We start from the raw sequence: 16,751 nt of genomic DNA, 5'->3' as shown, positions 1-16,751 counted from the left end.
AGTTAGGACACGGGGCAGTGAGCACAGGGGGTGATGGGTGAACGGGACTGGGTGCGAGTTAGGACACGGGGCAGTGAGCACAGGGGGCGATGGGTGAACGGGACTGGGTGCGAGTTAGGACACGGGGCAGTGAGCACAGGGGGTGATGGGTGAACGGGACTCGGTGCGAGTTAGGACACGGGGCAGTGAGCACGGGGTGAGGGGTGAACGGGACTGGGTGTGAGTTCGGACACGGGGCAGTGAGCTCGGGGTGATGGGTGAACGGGACTGGGTGTGAGTTAGGACACGGGGCAGTGAGCACAGGGGTGATGGGTGAACGGGGCTCGGTGTGAGTTAGGACACGGGCAGTGAGCACAGGGGGTGATGGGTGAACGAGACTGGGTGTGAGTTAGGACACGGGGCAGTGAGCACAGGGGGTGATGGGTGAACGGGACTCGGTGCGAGTTAGGACACGGGCAGTGAGCACAGGGGGTGATGGGTGAACGGGACTGGATGTGAGTTAGGACACGGGGCAGTGAGCACAGGGGGTGATGGGTGAATGGGACTCGGTGTGAGTTAGGACACGGGGCAGTGAGCACAGGGGGTGATGGGTGAACGGGACTGGATGTGAGTTAGGACACGGGGCAGTGAGCACAGGGGGTGATGGGTGAACGGGACTCGGTGCGAGTTAGGACACGGGGCAGTGAGCACGGGGTGATGGGTGAACGGGACTGGGTGTGAGTTAGGACACGGGGCAGTGAGCACAGGGGGTGATGGGTGAACGGGACTCGGTGCGAGTTAGGACACGGGGCAGTGAGCACAGGGGGTGATGGATGAACGGGACTGGGTGTGAGTTAGGACACTGGGCATTGAGCACAGGGGCGATGGGTGAACGGGACTTGGTGCGAGTTAGGACACGGGGCAGTGAGCACGGGGTGATGGGTGAACGGGACTGGGTGTGAGTTAGGACACGGGGCAGTGAGCACGGGGTGATGGGTGAACGGGACTGGGTGTGAGTTAGGACACGGGGCAGTGAGCACAGGGGGTGATGGGTGAACGGGACTGGGTGTGAGTTAGGACACGGGGCAGTGAGCACAGGGGGTGATGGGTGAACGGGACTGGGTGTCAGGTAGGACACGGGGCAGTGAGCACAGGGGGTGATGGGTGAACGGGACTTGGTGCGAGTTAGGACACGGGGCAGTGAGCACAGGAGTGATGGGTGAACGGGACTTGGTGCGAGTTAGGACACGAGGCAGTGAGCACAGGGGGGTTATGGGTGAACGGGACTGGGTGTGAGTTAGGACACGGGGCAGTGAGCACGGGGTGATGGGTGAACGGGACTGGGTGTGAGTTAGGACACGGGGCAGTGAGCACAGGGGGTGATGGGTGAACGGGACTGGGTGCGAGTTAGGACACGGGGCAGTGAGCACAGGGGGCGATGGGTGAACGGGACTGGGTGCGAGTTAGGACACGGGGCAGTGAGCACAGGGGGTGATGGGTGAACGGGACTCGGTGCGAGTTAGGACACGGGGCAGTGAGCACGGGGTGAGGGGTGAACGGGACTGGGTGTGAGTTCGGACACGGGGCAGTGAGCTCGGGGTGATGGGTGAACGGGACTGGGTGTGAGTTAGGACACGGGGCAGTGAGCACAGGGGTGATGGGTGAACGGGGCTCGGTGTGAGTTAGGACACGGGCAGTGAGCACAGGGGGTGATGGGTGAACGAGACTGGGTGTGAGTTAGGACACGGGGCAGTGAGCACAGGGGGTGATGGGTGAACGGGACTCGGTGCGAGTTAGGACACGGGCAGTGAGCACAGGGGGTGATGGGTGAACGGGACTGGATGTGAGTTAGGACACGGGGCAGTGAGCACAGGGGGTGATGGGTGAATGGGACTCGGTGTGAGTTAGGACACGGGGCAGTGAGCACAGGGGGTGATGGGTGAACGGGACTGGATGTGAGTTAGGACACGGGGCAGTGAGCACAGGGGGTGATGGGTGAACGGGACTCGGTGCGAGTTAGGACACGGGGCAGTGAGCACGGGGTGATGGGTGAACGGGACTGGGTGTGAGTTAGGACACGGGGCAGTGAGCACAGGGGGTGATGGGTGAACGGGACTCGGTGCGAGTTAGGACACGGGGCAGTGAGCACAGGGGGGTGATGGGTGAACGGGACTCGGTGCGAGTTAGGACACGGGGCAGTGAGCACAGGGGGTGATGGATGAACGGGACTGGGTGTGAGTTAGGACACTGGGCATTGAGCACAGGGGCGATGGGTGAACGGGACTTGGTGCGAGTTAGGACACGGGGCAGTGAGCACGGGGTGATGGGTGAACGGGACTGGGTGTGAGTTAGGACACGGGGCAGTGAGCACGGGGTGATGGGTGAACGGGACTGGGTGTGAGTTAGGACACGGGGCAGTGAGCACAGGGGGTGATGGGTGAACGGGACTGGGTGTGAGTTAGGACACGGGGCAGTGAGCACAGGGGGTGATGGGTGAACGGGACTGGGTGTCAGGTAGGACACGGGGCAGTGAGCACAGGGGGTGATGGGTGAACGGGACTGGGTGTGAGTTAGGACACGGGGCAGTGAGCACGGGGTGATGGGTGAACGGGACTTGGTGCGAGTTAGGACACGGGGCAGTGAGCACAGGAGTGATGGGTGAACGGGACTTGGTGCGAGTTAGGACACGAGGCAGTGAGCACAGGGGGGTTATGGGTGAACGGGACTGGGTGTGAGTTAGGACACGGGGCAGTGAGCACGGGGTGATGGTTGAACGGGGCTCGGTGTGAGTTAGGACACGGGGCAGTGAGCACAGGGGGTGATGGGTGAACGGGGCTCGGTGTGAGTTAGGACACGGGGCAGTGAGCACGGGGTGATGGGTGAACGGGACTTGGTGCGAGTTAGGACACGGGGCAGTGAGCACAGGGGGTGATGGGTGAACGGGACTGGGTGTGAGTTAGGACACGGGGCAGTGAGCACAGGGGGTGATGGGTGAACGGGACTCGGTGTGCGTTAGGACACGGGGCAGTGAGCACGGGGTGATGGGTGAACGGGACTTGGTGCGAGTTAGGACACGGGGCAGCGAGCACAGGGGGTGATGGGCGAACGGGACTTGGTGCGAGTTACGACATGGGGCAGCGAGCACGGGGTGATGGGCGAACGGGACTTGGTGCGAGTTAGGACATGGGGCAGCGAGCACGGGGTGATGGGCGAACGGGACTTGGTGCGAGTTAGGACACGGGGCAGTGAGCACCGCGGGTGATGGGTGAACGGGACTGGGTGTGAGTTAGGACACGGGGCAGTGAGCACAGGGGGTGATGGGTGAATGGGACTGGGTGTAAGCTAGGACACGGGGCAGTGAGCACAGGGGGTGATGGGTGAACGGGACTGGGTGTGAGCTAGGACACGGGGCAGTGAGCACAGGGGGTGTTGGGTGAACGGGACTGGGTTCGAGTTAGGACACGGGGCAGTGAGCACCGGGGGTGATGGGTGAACGGGACTGGGTGTGAGTTAGGACACGGAGCAGTGAGCACAGGGGGTGATGGGTGAACGGGACTGGGTGTGAGTTAGGACACGGGGCAGTGAGCACAGGGGGTGATGGGTGAACGGGACTGGGTGTGAGTTAGGACACGGGGCAGTGAGCACAGGGGGTGATGGGTGAACGGGACTCGGTGTGAGTTAGGACACGGGGCAGTGAGCACAGGGGGTGATGGGCGAACGGGACTTGGTGCGAGTTAGGACACGGGGCAGTGAGCGCAGGGGGTGATGGGTGAACGGGACTGGGTGCGAGTTAGGACAGGGTGTGATGGGTGAACGGGACTGGGTGTGAGTTAGGACACGGGGCAGTGAGCACAGGGGGTGAATGGGATTCGGTGCAAGTTAGGACACGGGGCAGTGAGCACAGGGGGTGATGGGTGAACGGGACTGGGTGTGAGATAGGACACGGGGCAGTGAGCACAGGGGGTGATGGGTGAACGGGACTTGGTGCGAGTTCGGACACGGGGCAGTGAGCACAGGGGGTGATGGGTGAACGGGACTGGGTGTGAGTTAGGACACGGGGCAGTGAGCACAGGGGGTGATGGGTGAACGGGACTGGGTGTGAGTTAGGACACGGGGCAGTGAGCACAGGGGGTGATGGGTGAACGGGACTGGGTGCGAGTTAGGACACGGGGCAGTGAGCACAGGGGGTGATGGGTGAACGGGACTGGGTGCGAGTTAGGACACGGGGCAGTGAGCACAGGGGGTGATGGGTGAACGGGACTGGGTGTGAGTTAGGACACGGGGCAGTGAGCACAGGGGGTGATGGGTGAGCGGGACTGGGTGCGAGTTAGGACACGGGGCAGTGAGCACAGGGGGTGATGGGTGAACGGGACTGGGTGTGAGTTAGGACACGGGGCAGTGAGTACAGGGGGTGATGGGTGAACGGGGCTCGGGGCGAGTTAGGACACGGGGCAGTTAGCACAGGGGGTGATGGGTGAACGGGACTCGGTGCGAGTTAGGACACGGGGCAGTGAGCACAGGGGGTGATGGGTGAACGGGACTCGGTGCGAGTTAGGACACGGGGCAGTGAGCACAGGGGGTGATGGGTGAACGGGACTCGGTGCGAGTTAGGACACGGGGCATTGAGCACAGGGGGTGATGGGTGAACGGGACTCGGTGTGAGTTAGGACACGGGGCAGTGAGCACAGCGGGTGATGGGTGAACGGGACTGGGTGTGAGTTAGGACACGGGGCAGTGAGCACGGGGTGATGGGTGAACGGGACTGGGTGTCAGTTAGGACACGGGGCAGTGAGCACAGGGGGTGATGGGTCAACGGGACTCGGTGTGAGTCAGGACACGGGGCAGTGAGCACAGGGGGTGATGGGTGAACGGGACTTGGTGCGAGTTAAGACACGGGGCAGTGAGCACAGGAGTGATGGGTGAACGGGACTTGGTGCGAGTTAGGACACGGGGCAGTGAGCACAGTGGGTGATGGGTGAACGGGACTGGGTGTGAGTTAGGACACGGGGCTGTGAGCACAGCTGGTGATGGGTGAACGGGACTCGGTGTGAGTTAGGACACGGGGCAGTGAGCACGGGGTGATGGGTGAACGGGACTTGGTGCGAGTTAGGACACGGGGCAGCGAGCACAGGGGGTGATGGGCGAACGGGACTTGGTGCGAGTTAGGACATGGGGCAGCGAGCACGGGGTGATGGGCGAACGGGACTTGGTGCGAGTTAGGACATGGGGCAGCGAGCACGGGGTGATGGGCGAACGGGACTTGGTGCGAGTTAGGACACGGGGCAGTGAGCACCGGGGGTGATGGGTGAACGGGACTGGGTGTGAGTTAGGACACGGGGCAGTGAGCACAGGGGGTGATGGGTGAACGGGACTGGGTGTGAGCTAGGACACGGGGCAGTGAGCACAGGGGGTGATGGGTGAACGGGACTGGGTGTAAGCTAGGACACGGGGCAGTGAGCACAGGGGGTGATGGGTGAACGGGACTGGGTGTGAGTTAGGACACGGGGCAGTGAGCACTGGGGGTGATGGGTGAACGGGACTTGGTGCGAGTTAGGACACGGGGCAGTGAGCACAGGAGTGATGGGTGAACGGGACTTGGTGCGAGTTAGGACACGGGGCAGTGAGCACAGGAGTGATGGGTGAACGGGACTCGGTGCGAGTTAGGACACGGGGCAGTGAGCACGGGGTGATGGTTGAACGGGGCTCGGTGTGAGTTAGGACACGGGGCAGTGAGCACGGGGTGATGGGTGAACGGGACTTGGTGCGAGTTAGGACACGGGGCAGTGAGCACAGGGGGTGATGGGTGAACGGGACTGGGTGTGAGTTAGGACACGGGGCAGTGAGCACAGGGGGTGATGGGTGAACGGGACTGGGTGTGAGTTAGGACACGGGGCAGTGAGCACAGGGGGCTGATGGTTGAACGGGGCTCGGTGTGAGTTAGGACACGGGGCAGTGAGCACGGGGTGATGGGTGAACGGGACTTGGTGCGAGTTAGGACACGGGGCAGTGAGCACAGGGGGTGATGGGTGAACGGGACTCGGTGTGAGTTAGGACACGGGGCAGTGAGCACGGGGTGATGGGTGAACGGGACTTGGTGCGAGTTAGGACACGGGGCAGCGAGCACAGGGGGTGATGGGCGAACGGGACTTGGTGCGAGTTAGGACACGGGGCAGTGAGCACAGTGGGTGATGGGTGAACGTGACTTGGTGTGAGTTGGGACACGGGGGCAGCGAGCACGGGGTGATGGGCGAACGGGACTGGGTGTGAGTTAGGACACGGGGCAGTGAGCACAGGGGGTGATGGGTGAACGTGACTTGGTGTGAGTTGGGACACGGGGGCAGCGAGCACGGGGTGATGGGCGAACGGGACTGGGTGTGAGTTAGGACACGGGGCAGTGAGCACAGGGGGTGATGGGTGAATGGGACTGGGTGTGAGTTAGAACACGGGGCAGTGAGCACAGGGGGTGATGGGTGAACGGGACTGGGTGTGAGTTAGGACACGGGGCAGTGAGCACAGTGGGTGATGGGTGAACGGGACTGGGTGTGAGTTAGGACACGGGGCAGTGAGCACAGGGGGTGATGGGTGAACGGGACTGGGTGTGAGCAAGGACACGGGGCAGTGAGCACAGGGGGTGATGGGTGAACGGGACTGGGTGTGAGCTAGGACACGGGGCAGTGAGCACAGCGGGTGTTGGGTGAACGGGACTGGGTTCGAGTTAGGACATGGGGCAGTGAGCACCGGGGGTGATGGGTGAACGGGACTGGGTGTGAGTTAGGACACGGGGCAGTGAGCACAGGGCGTGATGGGTGAACGGGACTGGGTGTGAGTTAGGACACGGGGCAGTGAGCACAGGGGGTGATGGGTGAACGGGACTCGGTGTGAGTTAGGACGCAGGGCAGTGAGCACGGGGTGATGGGTGAACGGGACTGGGTGCGAGTTAGGACACGGGGCAGTGAGCACAGGGGGTGATGGGTGAACGGGACTGGGTGTGAGTTAGGACACGGGGCAGTGAGCACCGGGGGTGATGGGCGAACGGGACTTGGTGCGAGTTAGGACACGGGGCAGTGAGCACAGGGGGTGATGGGCGAACGGGACTTGGTGCGAGTTAGGACACGGGGCAGTGAGCACAGGGGGTGATGGGTGAACGGGACTGGGTGCGAGTTAGGACAGGGGGTGATGGGTGAACGGGACTGGGTGTGAGTTAGGACACGGGGCAGTGAGCACAGGGGGTGAACGGGATTCGGTGCAAGTTAGGACACGGGGCAGTGAGCACAGGGGGTGATGGGTGAACGGGACTGGGTGTGAGTTAGGACACGGGGCAGTGAGCACAGGGGGTGATGGGTGAACGGGACTTGGTGCGAGTTAGGACACGGGGCAGTGAGCACGGGGTGATGGGTGAACGGGACTGGGTGTGAGTTAGGACACGGGGCAGTGAGCACAGGGGGTGATGGGTGAACGGGACTCGGTGTGAGTTAGGACACGGGGCAGTGAGCACAGGGGGTGATGGGTGAACGGGACTGGGTGTGAGTTAGGACACGGGGCAGTGAGCACAGTGGGTGATGGGTGAACGGGACTGGGTGTGAGTTAGGACACGGGGCAGTGAGCACAGGGGGTGATGGGTGAACGGGACTGCATGTGAGTTAGGACACGGGGCAGTGAGCATAGCGGGTGATGGGTGAACGGGACTGGGTGTGAGTTAGGACACGGGGTAGTGAGCACAGGGGGTGATGGGTGAACGGGACTGGGTGTGAGTTAGGCCACGGGGCAGTGAGCACGGGGTGATGGGTGAACGGGACTGGGTGTGAGTTAGGACACGGGGTAGTGAGCACAGGGGGTGATGGGTGAACGGGACTCGGTGCAAGTTAGAACACGGGGCAGTGAGCACAGGGGGTGATGGGTGAACGGGACTTGGTGCGAGTTAGGACACGGGGCAGCGAGCACAGGGGGTGATGGGCGAACGGGACTTGGTGCGAGTTAGGACATGGGGCAGCGAGCACGGGGTGATGGGCGAATGGGACTTGGTGCGAGTTAGGACATGGGGCAGCGAGCACGGGGTGATGGGCGAACGGGACTTGGTGCGAGTTTGGACACGGGGCAGTGAGCACCGGGGGTGATGGGTGAACGGGACTGGGTGTGAGTTAGGACACGGGGCAGTGAGCACAGGGGGTGATGGGTGAATGGGACTGGGTGTGAGTTAGAACACGGGGCAGTGAGCACAGGGGGTGATGGGTGAACGGGACTGGGTGTGAGTTAGGACACGGGGCAGTGAGCACAGTGGGTGATGGGTGAACGGGAATGGGTGTGAGTTAGGACACGGGGCAGTGAGCACCGGGGGTGATGTGTGAACGGGACTTGGTGTGAGTTAGGACACGGGGCAGTGAGCACAGGGGGTGATGGGTGAACGGGACTGGGTGTGAGCAAGGACACGGGGCAGTGAGCACAGGGGGTGATGGGTGAACGGGACTGGGTGTGAGCTAGGACACGGGGCAGTGAGCACAGCGGGTGTTGGGTGAACGGGACTGGGTTCGAGTTAGGACATGGGGCAGTGAGCACCGGGGGTGATGGGTGAACGGGACTGGGTGTGAGTTAGGACACGGGGCAGTGAGCACAGGGCGTGATGGGTGAACGGGACTGGGTGTGAGTTAGGACACGGGGCAGTGAGCACAGGGGGTGATGGGTGAACGGGACTCGGTGTGAGTTAGGACGCAGGGCAGTGAGCACGGGGTGATGGGTGAACGGGACTGGGTGCGAGTTAGGACACGGGGCAGTGAGCACAGGGGGTGATGGGTGAACGGGACTGGGTGTGAGTTAGGACACGGGGCAGTGAGCACCGGGGGTGATGGGCGAACGGGACTTGGTGCGAGTTAGGACACGGGGCAGTGAGCACAGGGGGTGATGGGCGAACGGGACTTGGTGCGAGTTAGGACACGGGGCAGTGAGCACAGGGGGTGATGGGCGAACGGGACTGGGTGCGAGTTAGGACAGGGGGTGATGGGTGAACGGGACTGGGTGTGAGTTAGGACACGGGGCAGTGAGCACAGGGGGTGATGGGTGAACGGGACTGGGTGTGAGTTAGGACACGGGGCAGTGAGCACAGGGGGTGATGGGTGAACGGGACTTGGTGCGAGTTAGGACACGGGGCAGTGAGCACGGGGTGATGGGTGAACGGGACTGGGTGTGAGTTAGGACACGGGGCAGTGAGCACAGGGGGTGATGGGTGAACGGGACTCGGTGTGAGTTAGGACACGGGGCAGTGAGCACAGGGGGTGATGGGTGAACGGGACTGGGCGTGAGTTAGGACACGGGGCAGTGAGCACAGTGGGTGATGGGTGAACGGGACTGGGTGTGAGTTAGGACACGGGGCAGTGAGCACAGGGGGTGATGGGTGAACGGGACTGCGTGTGAGTTAGGACACGGGGCAGTGAGCACAGCGGGTGATGGGTGAACGGGACTTGGTGCGAGTTAGGACATGGGGCAGCGAGCACGGGGTGATGGGCGAATGGGACTTGGTGCGAGTTAGGACATGGGGCAGCGAGCACGGGGTGATGGGCGAACGGGACTTGGTGCGAGTTAGGACACGGGGCAGTGAGCACCGGGGGTGATGGGTGAACGGGACTGGGTGTGAGTTAGGACACGGGGCAGTGAGCACAGCGGGTGATGGGTGAACGGGACTGGGTGTGAGCTAGGACACGGGGCAGTGAGCACAGGGGGTGATGGGTGAACGGGCCTGGGTGTGAGTTAGGACACGGGGCAGTGAGCACAGGGGGTGATGGGTGAACGGGACTGGGTGTGAGTTAGGACACGGGGCAGTGAGCACAGGGGGTGATGGGTGAACGAGACTCGGTGTGAGTTAGGACACAGGGCAGTGAGCACGGGGTGATTGGTGAACGGGACTGGGTGTGAGTTAGGACACGGGGCAGTGAGCACAGCGGGTGATGGGTGAACGGGACTGGGTGTGAGTTAGGACACGGGGCAGTGAGCACAGGGGGTGATGGGTGAACGGGACTGGGTGTGAGTTAGGACACGGGGCAGTGAGCACAGCGGGTGATGGGTGTACGGGACTGGGTGCGAGTTAGGACACGGGGCAGTGAGCACAGTGGGTGATGGGTGAACGGGACTGGGTGTGAGTTAGGACACGGGGCAGTGAGCACAGGGGGTGATGGATGAACGGGACTGGGTGTGAGTTAGGACACGGGGCAGTGAGCACAGGGGGTGATGGGTGAACGGGACTGGGTGTGAGTTAGGACACGGGGCAGTGAGCACAGGGGGTGATGGGTGAACGGGACTGGGTGTGAGTTAGGACACGGGGCAGTGAGCACGGGGTGATGGGTGAACGGGACTGGGTGTGAGTTAGGACACGGGGCAGTGAGCACGGGGTGATGGGTGAACGGGAATGGGTGTGAGTTAGGACACGGGGCAGTGAGCACGGGGTGATGGGTGAACGGGACTGGGTGTGAGTTAGGACACGGGGCAGTGAGCACGGGGTGATGGGTGAACGGGACTGGGTGTGAGTTAGGACACGGGGCAGTGAGCACAGGGGGTGATGGGTGAACAGGACTGGGTGTGAGTTAGGACACGGGGCAGTGAGCACGGGGTGATGGGTGAACGGGACTGGGTGTGAGTTAGGACACGGGTCAGTGAGCACAGGGGGTGATCGGTGAACGGGACTGGGTGTGAGTTAGGACACGGGTCAGTGAGCACAGTGGGTGATCGGTGAACGGGACTTGGTGCGAGTTAGGACACGGGGCAGTGAGCACGGGGTGATGGGTGAACGGGACTGGGTGTGAGTTAGGACACGGGGCAGTGAGCACAGGGGGTGATGGGTGAACGGGACTCGGTGTGAGTTAGGACACGGGGCAGTGAGCACAGGGGGTGATGGGTGAACGGGACTGGGTGTGAGTTAGGACACGGGGCAGTGAGCACAGGGGGTGATGGGTGAACGGGACTGGGTGTGAGTTAGGACACGGGGCAGTGAGCACAGTGGGTGATGGGTGAACGGGACTGGGTGTGAGTTAGGACACGGGGCAGTGAGCACAGGGGGTGATGGGTGAACGGGACTGCGTGTGAGTTAGGACACGGGGCAGTGAGCATAGCGGGTGATGGGTGAACGGGACTGGGTGTGAGTTAGGACACGGGGTAGTGAGCACAGGGGGTGATGGGTGAACGGGACTGGGTGTGAGTTAGGCCACGGGGCAGTGAGCACGGGGTGATGGGTGAACGGGACTGGGTGTGAGTTAGGACACGGGGTAGTGAGCACAGGGGGTGATGGGTGAACGGGACTCGGTGCAAGTTAGAACACGGGGCAGTGAGCACAGGGGGTGATGGGTGAACGGGACTTGGTGCGAGTTAGGACACGGGGCAGCGAGCACAGGGGGTGATGGGCGAACGGGACTTGGTGCGAGTTAGGACATGGGGCAGCGAGCACGGGGTGATGGGCGAACGGGACTTGGTGCGAGTTTGGACACGGGGCAGTGAGCACCGGGGGTGATGGGTGAACGGGACTGGGTGTGAGTTAGGACACGGGGCAGTGAGCACAGGGGGTGATGGGTGAATGGGACTGGGTGTGAGTTAGAACACGGGGCAGTGAGCACAGGGGGTGATGGGTGAACGGGACTGGGTGTGAGTTAGGACACGGGGCAGTGAGCACAGTGGGTGATGGGTGAACGGGAATGGGTGTGAGTTAGGACACGGGGCAGTGAGCACCGGGGGTGATGTGTGAACGGGACTTGGTGTGAGTTAGGACACGGGGCAGTGAGCACAGGGGGTGATGGGTGAACGGGACTGGGTGTGAGCAAGGACACGGGGCAGTGAGCACAGGGGGTGATGGGTGAACGGGACTGGGTGTGAGCTAGGACACGGGGCAGTGAGCACAGCGGGTGTTGGGTGAACGGGACTGGGTTCGAGTTAGGACATGGGGCAGTGAGCACCGGGGGTGATGGGTGAACGGGACTGGGTGTGAGTTAGGACACGGGGCAGTGAGCACAGGGCGTGATGGGTGAACGGGACTGGGTGTGAGTTAGGACACGGGGCAGTGAGCACAGGGGGTGATGGGTGAACGGGACTCGGTGTGAGTTAGGACGCAGGGCAGTGAGCACGGGGTGATGGGTGAACGGGACTGGGTGCGAGTTAGGACACGGGGCAGTGAGCACAGGGGGTGATGGGTGAACGGGACTGGGTGTGAGTTAGGACACGGGGCAGTGAGCACCGGGGGTGATGGGCGAACGGGACTTGGTGCGAGTTAGGACACGGGGCAGTGAGCACAGGGGGTGATGGGCGAACGGGACTTGGTGCGAGTTAGGACACGGGGCAGTGAGCACAGGGGGTGATGGGCGAACGGGACTGGGTGCGAGTTAGGACAGGGGGTGATGGGTGAACGGGACTGGGTGTGAGTTAGGACACGGGGCAGTGAGCACAGGGGGTGAACGGGATTCGGTGCAAGTTAGGACACGGGGCAGTGAGCACAGGGGGTGATGGGTGAACGGGACTGGGTGTGAGTTAGGACACGGGGCAGTGAGCACAGGGGGTGATGGGTGAACGGGACTTGGTGCGAGTTAGGACACGGGGCAGTGAGCACGGGGTGATGGGTGAACGGGACTGGGTGTGAGTTAGGACACGGGGCAGTGAGCACAGGGGGTGATGGGTGAACGGGACTCGGTGTGAGTTAGGACACGGGGCAGTGAGCACAGGGGGTGATGGGTGAACGGGACTGGGCGTGAGTTAGGACACGGGGCAGTGAGCACAGGGGGTGATGGGTGAACGGGACTGGGTGTGAGTTAGGACACGGGGCAGTGAGCACAGTGGGTGATGGGTGAACGGGACTGGGTGTGAGTTAGGACACGGGGCAGTGAGCACAGGGGGTGATGGGTGAACGGGACTGCGTGTGAGTTAGGACACGGGGCAGTGAGCACAGCGGGTGATGGGTGAACGGGACTTGGTGCGAGTTAGGACATGGGGCAGCGAGCACGGGGTGATGGGCGAATGGGACTTGGTGCGAGTTAGGACATGGGGCAGCGAGCACGGGGTGATGGGCGAACGGGACTTGGTGCGAGTTAGGACACGGGGCAGTGAGCACCGGGGGTGATGGGTGAACGGGACTGGGTGTGAGTTAGGACACGGGGCAGTGAGCACAGCGGGTGATGGGTGAACGGGACTGGGTGTGAGCTAGGACACGGGGCAGTGAGCACAGGGGGTGATGGGTGAACGGGCCTGGGTGTGAGTTAGGACACGGGGCAGTGAGCACAGGGGGTGATGGGTGAACGGGACTGGGTGTGAGTTAGGACACGGGGCAGTGAGCACAGGGGGTGATGGGTGAACGAGACTCGGTGTGAGTTAGGACACAGGGCAGTGAGCACGGGGTGATGGGTGAACGGGACTGGGTGTGAGTTAGGACACGGGGCAGTGAGCACAGCGGGTGATGGGTGAACGGGACTGGGTGTGAGTTAGGACACGGGGGCAGTGAGCACAGGGGGGTGATGGGTGAACGGGGACTGGGTGTGAGTTAGGACACGGGGCAGTGAGCACAGCGGGTGATGGGTGTACGGGACTGGGTGCGAGTTAGGACACGGGGCAGTGAGCACAGTGGGTGATGGGTGAACGGGACTGGGTGTGAGTTAGGACACGGGGCAGTGAGCACAGGGGGGTGATGGATGAACGGGACTGGGTGTGAGTTAGGACACGGGGCAGTGAGCACAGGGGGTGATGGGTGAACGGGACTGGGGTGTGAGTTAGGACACGGGGGCAGTGAGCACAGGGAGGTGATGGGTGAACGGGACTGGGTGTGAGTTAGGACACGGGCAGTGGCAGTGAGGCACGGGGTGATGGTGAACGGGAACTGGGTGTGAGTTAGGACACGGGGCAAGTGAGCACGGGGGTGATGGGTGAACGGGAATGGGTTGTGAGTTAGGACACGGGGCAGTGAGCACGGGGGTGATGGGTGAACGGGGACTGGGTGTGAGTTAGGACACGGGGCAGTGAGCACGGGGTGATGGAGGTGAACGGGACTGGGTGTGAGTTAGGACACGGGGGCAGTGAGCACAGGGGGTGATGGGTGAACGGGACTGGGTGTGAGTTAGGACACGGGGCAGTGAGCACGGGGGGTGATGGGTGAACGGGACTGGGTGTGAGTTAGGACACGGGGCAGTGAGCACGGCGTGATGGGTGAACGGGACTGGGTGTGAGTTAGGACACGGGTCAGTGAGCACAGGGGGTGATCGGTGAACGGGACTGGGTGTGAGTTAGGACACGGGGCAGTGAGCACGGGGTGATGGTGTGAACGGGGACTGGGTGTGAGTTAGGACACGGGGCAGTGTGCACGGGGTGATGGAGCGAACGGGACTTGGTGCGAGTTAGGACACGGGGCAGTGAGCACAGGGGGTGATGGAGTGAACGGGACTGGGTGTGAGTTAGGACACGGGGCAGTGAGCACGGGGTGATGGGTGAACGGGACTGGGTGTGAGTTAGGACACGGGGGCAGTGAGCACAGTGGGTGATGGGTGAAGGGGCTGGGTGTGAGTTAGGACACGGGGCAGTGAGCACGGGGTGATGGGTGAACGGGACTGGGTGTGAGTTAGGACACGGGGCAGTGAGCACAGGGGGTGATGGGTGAACGGGACTGGGTGTGAGTTAGGACACGGGGCAGTGAGCACAGGGGGTGATGGGTGAACGGGACTGGGTGTGAGTTAGGACACGGGGCAGTGAGCACGGGGTGATGGGGTGAACGGGACTGGGTGTGAGTTAGGACACGGGGCAGTGAGCACAGGGGGTGATGGGTGAACGGGACTGGGTGTGAGTTCGGACACGGGGCAGTGAGCACAGGGGGTGATGGGTGAACGGGACTGGGTGTGAGTTAGGACATGGGTCAGTGAGCACAGGGGGTGATGGGTGAACGGGACTGGGTGTGAGTTAGGACACGGGGCAGTGAGCACGGGGGTGATGGGTGAACGGGACTGGGTGTGAGTTAGGACACGGGGCAGTGTGCACAGGGGGTGATGGGTGAACGGGACTGGGTGTGAGTTAGGACACGGGGCAGTGAGCACAGCGGGTGATGGGTGAACGGGACTGGGTGTGAGTTAGGACACGGGGCAGTGAGCACAGGGGGTGATGGGTGAACGGGACTGGGTGTGAGTTAGGACACGGGGCAGTGAGCACAGGGGGTGATGGGTGAACGGGACTGGGTGTGAGTTAGGACACGGGGCAGTGAGCACAGGGGGTGATGGGTGAACGGGACTTGGTGCGAGTTAGGACACGGGGCAGTGAGCACAGGGGGGTGATGGGTGAACGGGACTGGGTGTGTGTTAGGACACGGGGCAGTGAGCACAGGGGGTGATGGGTGAACGGGACTGGGTGTGAGTTAGGGCACGGGGCAGTGAGCACAGGGAGTGATGGGTGAACGGGGACTGGGTGTGAGTTAGGACACGGGGCAGTGAGCACGGGGTGATGGGTGAACGGGACTCGGTGCGAGTTAGGACACGGGGCAGTGAGCACAGGGGGTGATGGGTGAACGGGACTTGGTGTGAGTTAGGACACGGGGCAGTGAGCACAGGGATGATGGGTGAACGGGATTGGGTGCGAGTTAGGACACGGGGCAGTGAGCACAGGGGGTGATGGGTGAACGGGACTGGGTGTGAGTTAGGACACGGGGGCAGTGAGCACAGGGGGTGATGGGTGAACGGGACTCGGTGCAAGTTAGGACACGGGGCAGTGAGCACAGGGGGCGATGGTGAACGGGACTGGGTGCGAGTTAGGACACGGGGCAGTGAGCACAAGAGTGATGGGCGAACGGGACTTGGTGCGAGTTAGGACACGGGGCAGTGAGCACAGGGGGTGATGGGTGAACGGGGCTTGGTGTGAGTTCGGACACGGGGCAGTGAGCACAGGGGGTGATGGGCGAACGGGACTTGGTGCGAATTAGGACACGGGGCAGCGGGCACGGGGTGATGGGCGAACGGGACTTGGTGCGAGTTAGGACACGGGGCAGCGAGCACAGGGGGTGATGGGCGAACGGGACTGGGTGTGAGTTAGGACACGGGGCAGTGAGCACAGGGGGTGATGGGCGAACGGGACTTGGTGCGAGTTAGGACACGGGGCAGCCGTCAGTTTTAGATGAGCTGAAGTTTATGGAGGCTGGAAGATGAGCGGGCCAGACAGCCGAACATTGGAATAATGGAGTCTGGAGGTAACAGAAACACGGATGAAGAATAAAAGCAGGAGAGTCCGAGGATGGCAGGATCTTCGATTCAGCCAAGTTTCAGAGTCCCTAAGATTCTGTTACCGTGCGAGCCAGCATTGAAGCGTCCTGTTGCACTTAAATCTAAAGAACTGGACGGTGAATCTCTGAGACCTCATTTATATCCATTTTCCAATATAGATAGGGGACGGTTCTCCTCTGAGTTTTGTTCTATTATTCCTCCAAATCTCTCCCTTCCTACGCCTCCGTCCTCCCTCCATTCTTGTGTTGAAATCAAGACTCATCGAACCGTCACCGATATTTCGTTCTGTCCCGGGCAAATATCGAAAATAGGCAAAAAAACGTGACCTTTACCCTCTGTGCCGACAGCGAGCCCAGTCCGACCTCATTGCTCACCAGAAGAAGCTCCTCTATGTCGATGATCACGTTGGGGTCTCCATCGCGGGACTGACGGCAGACGCCAGGCTGCTGTGGTAAGTGGAGGGGGTCCCACCTCACGTCATACACATCATCACACCGCATGGTCGCGTCACAACGCTCGCCCTCCACCCCTTCCACACGGCCACACCCAGGGCTGCTCACACAC

General features: G+C 62.3%; 1 protein-coding gene across 1 annotated transcript in view; it reads left to right on the top strand.

The window, feature by feature from the left end:
• LOC147099619 (proteasome subunit alpha type-1-like) overlaps nt 1-16,751 on the top strand; it is a 58,712-nt gene that overhangs the window by 29,702 nt on the left and 12,259 nt on the right. Inside the window, exon 4 of the mRNA XM_085969878.1 lies at nt 16,535-16,638. Within this exon, the coding sequence (XP_085826004.1) occupies nt 16,535-16,638 (104 nt within the window). The remainder of the gene's footprint in view (nt 1-16,534; nt 16,639-16,751) is intronic.

Source organism: Somniosus microcephalus, chromosome 28 (genome assembly GCF_052327205.1).
Source record: "Somniosus microcephalus isolate GS21.2 chromosome 28, FLI_Smic_1.0, whole genome shotgun sequence".
Taxonomy (NCBI): domain Eukaryota; kingdom Metazoa; phylum Chordata; class Chondrichthyes; order Squaliformes; family Somniosidae; genus Somniosus; species Somniosus microcephalus.
This window is presented reverse-complemented; position numbering and strand designations above follow the sequence as displayed.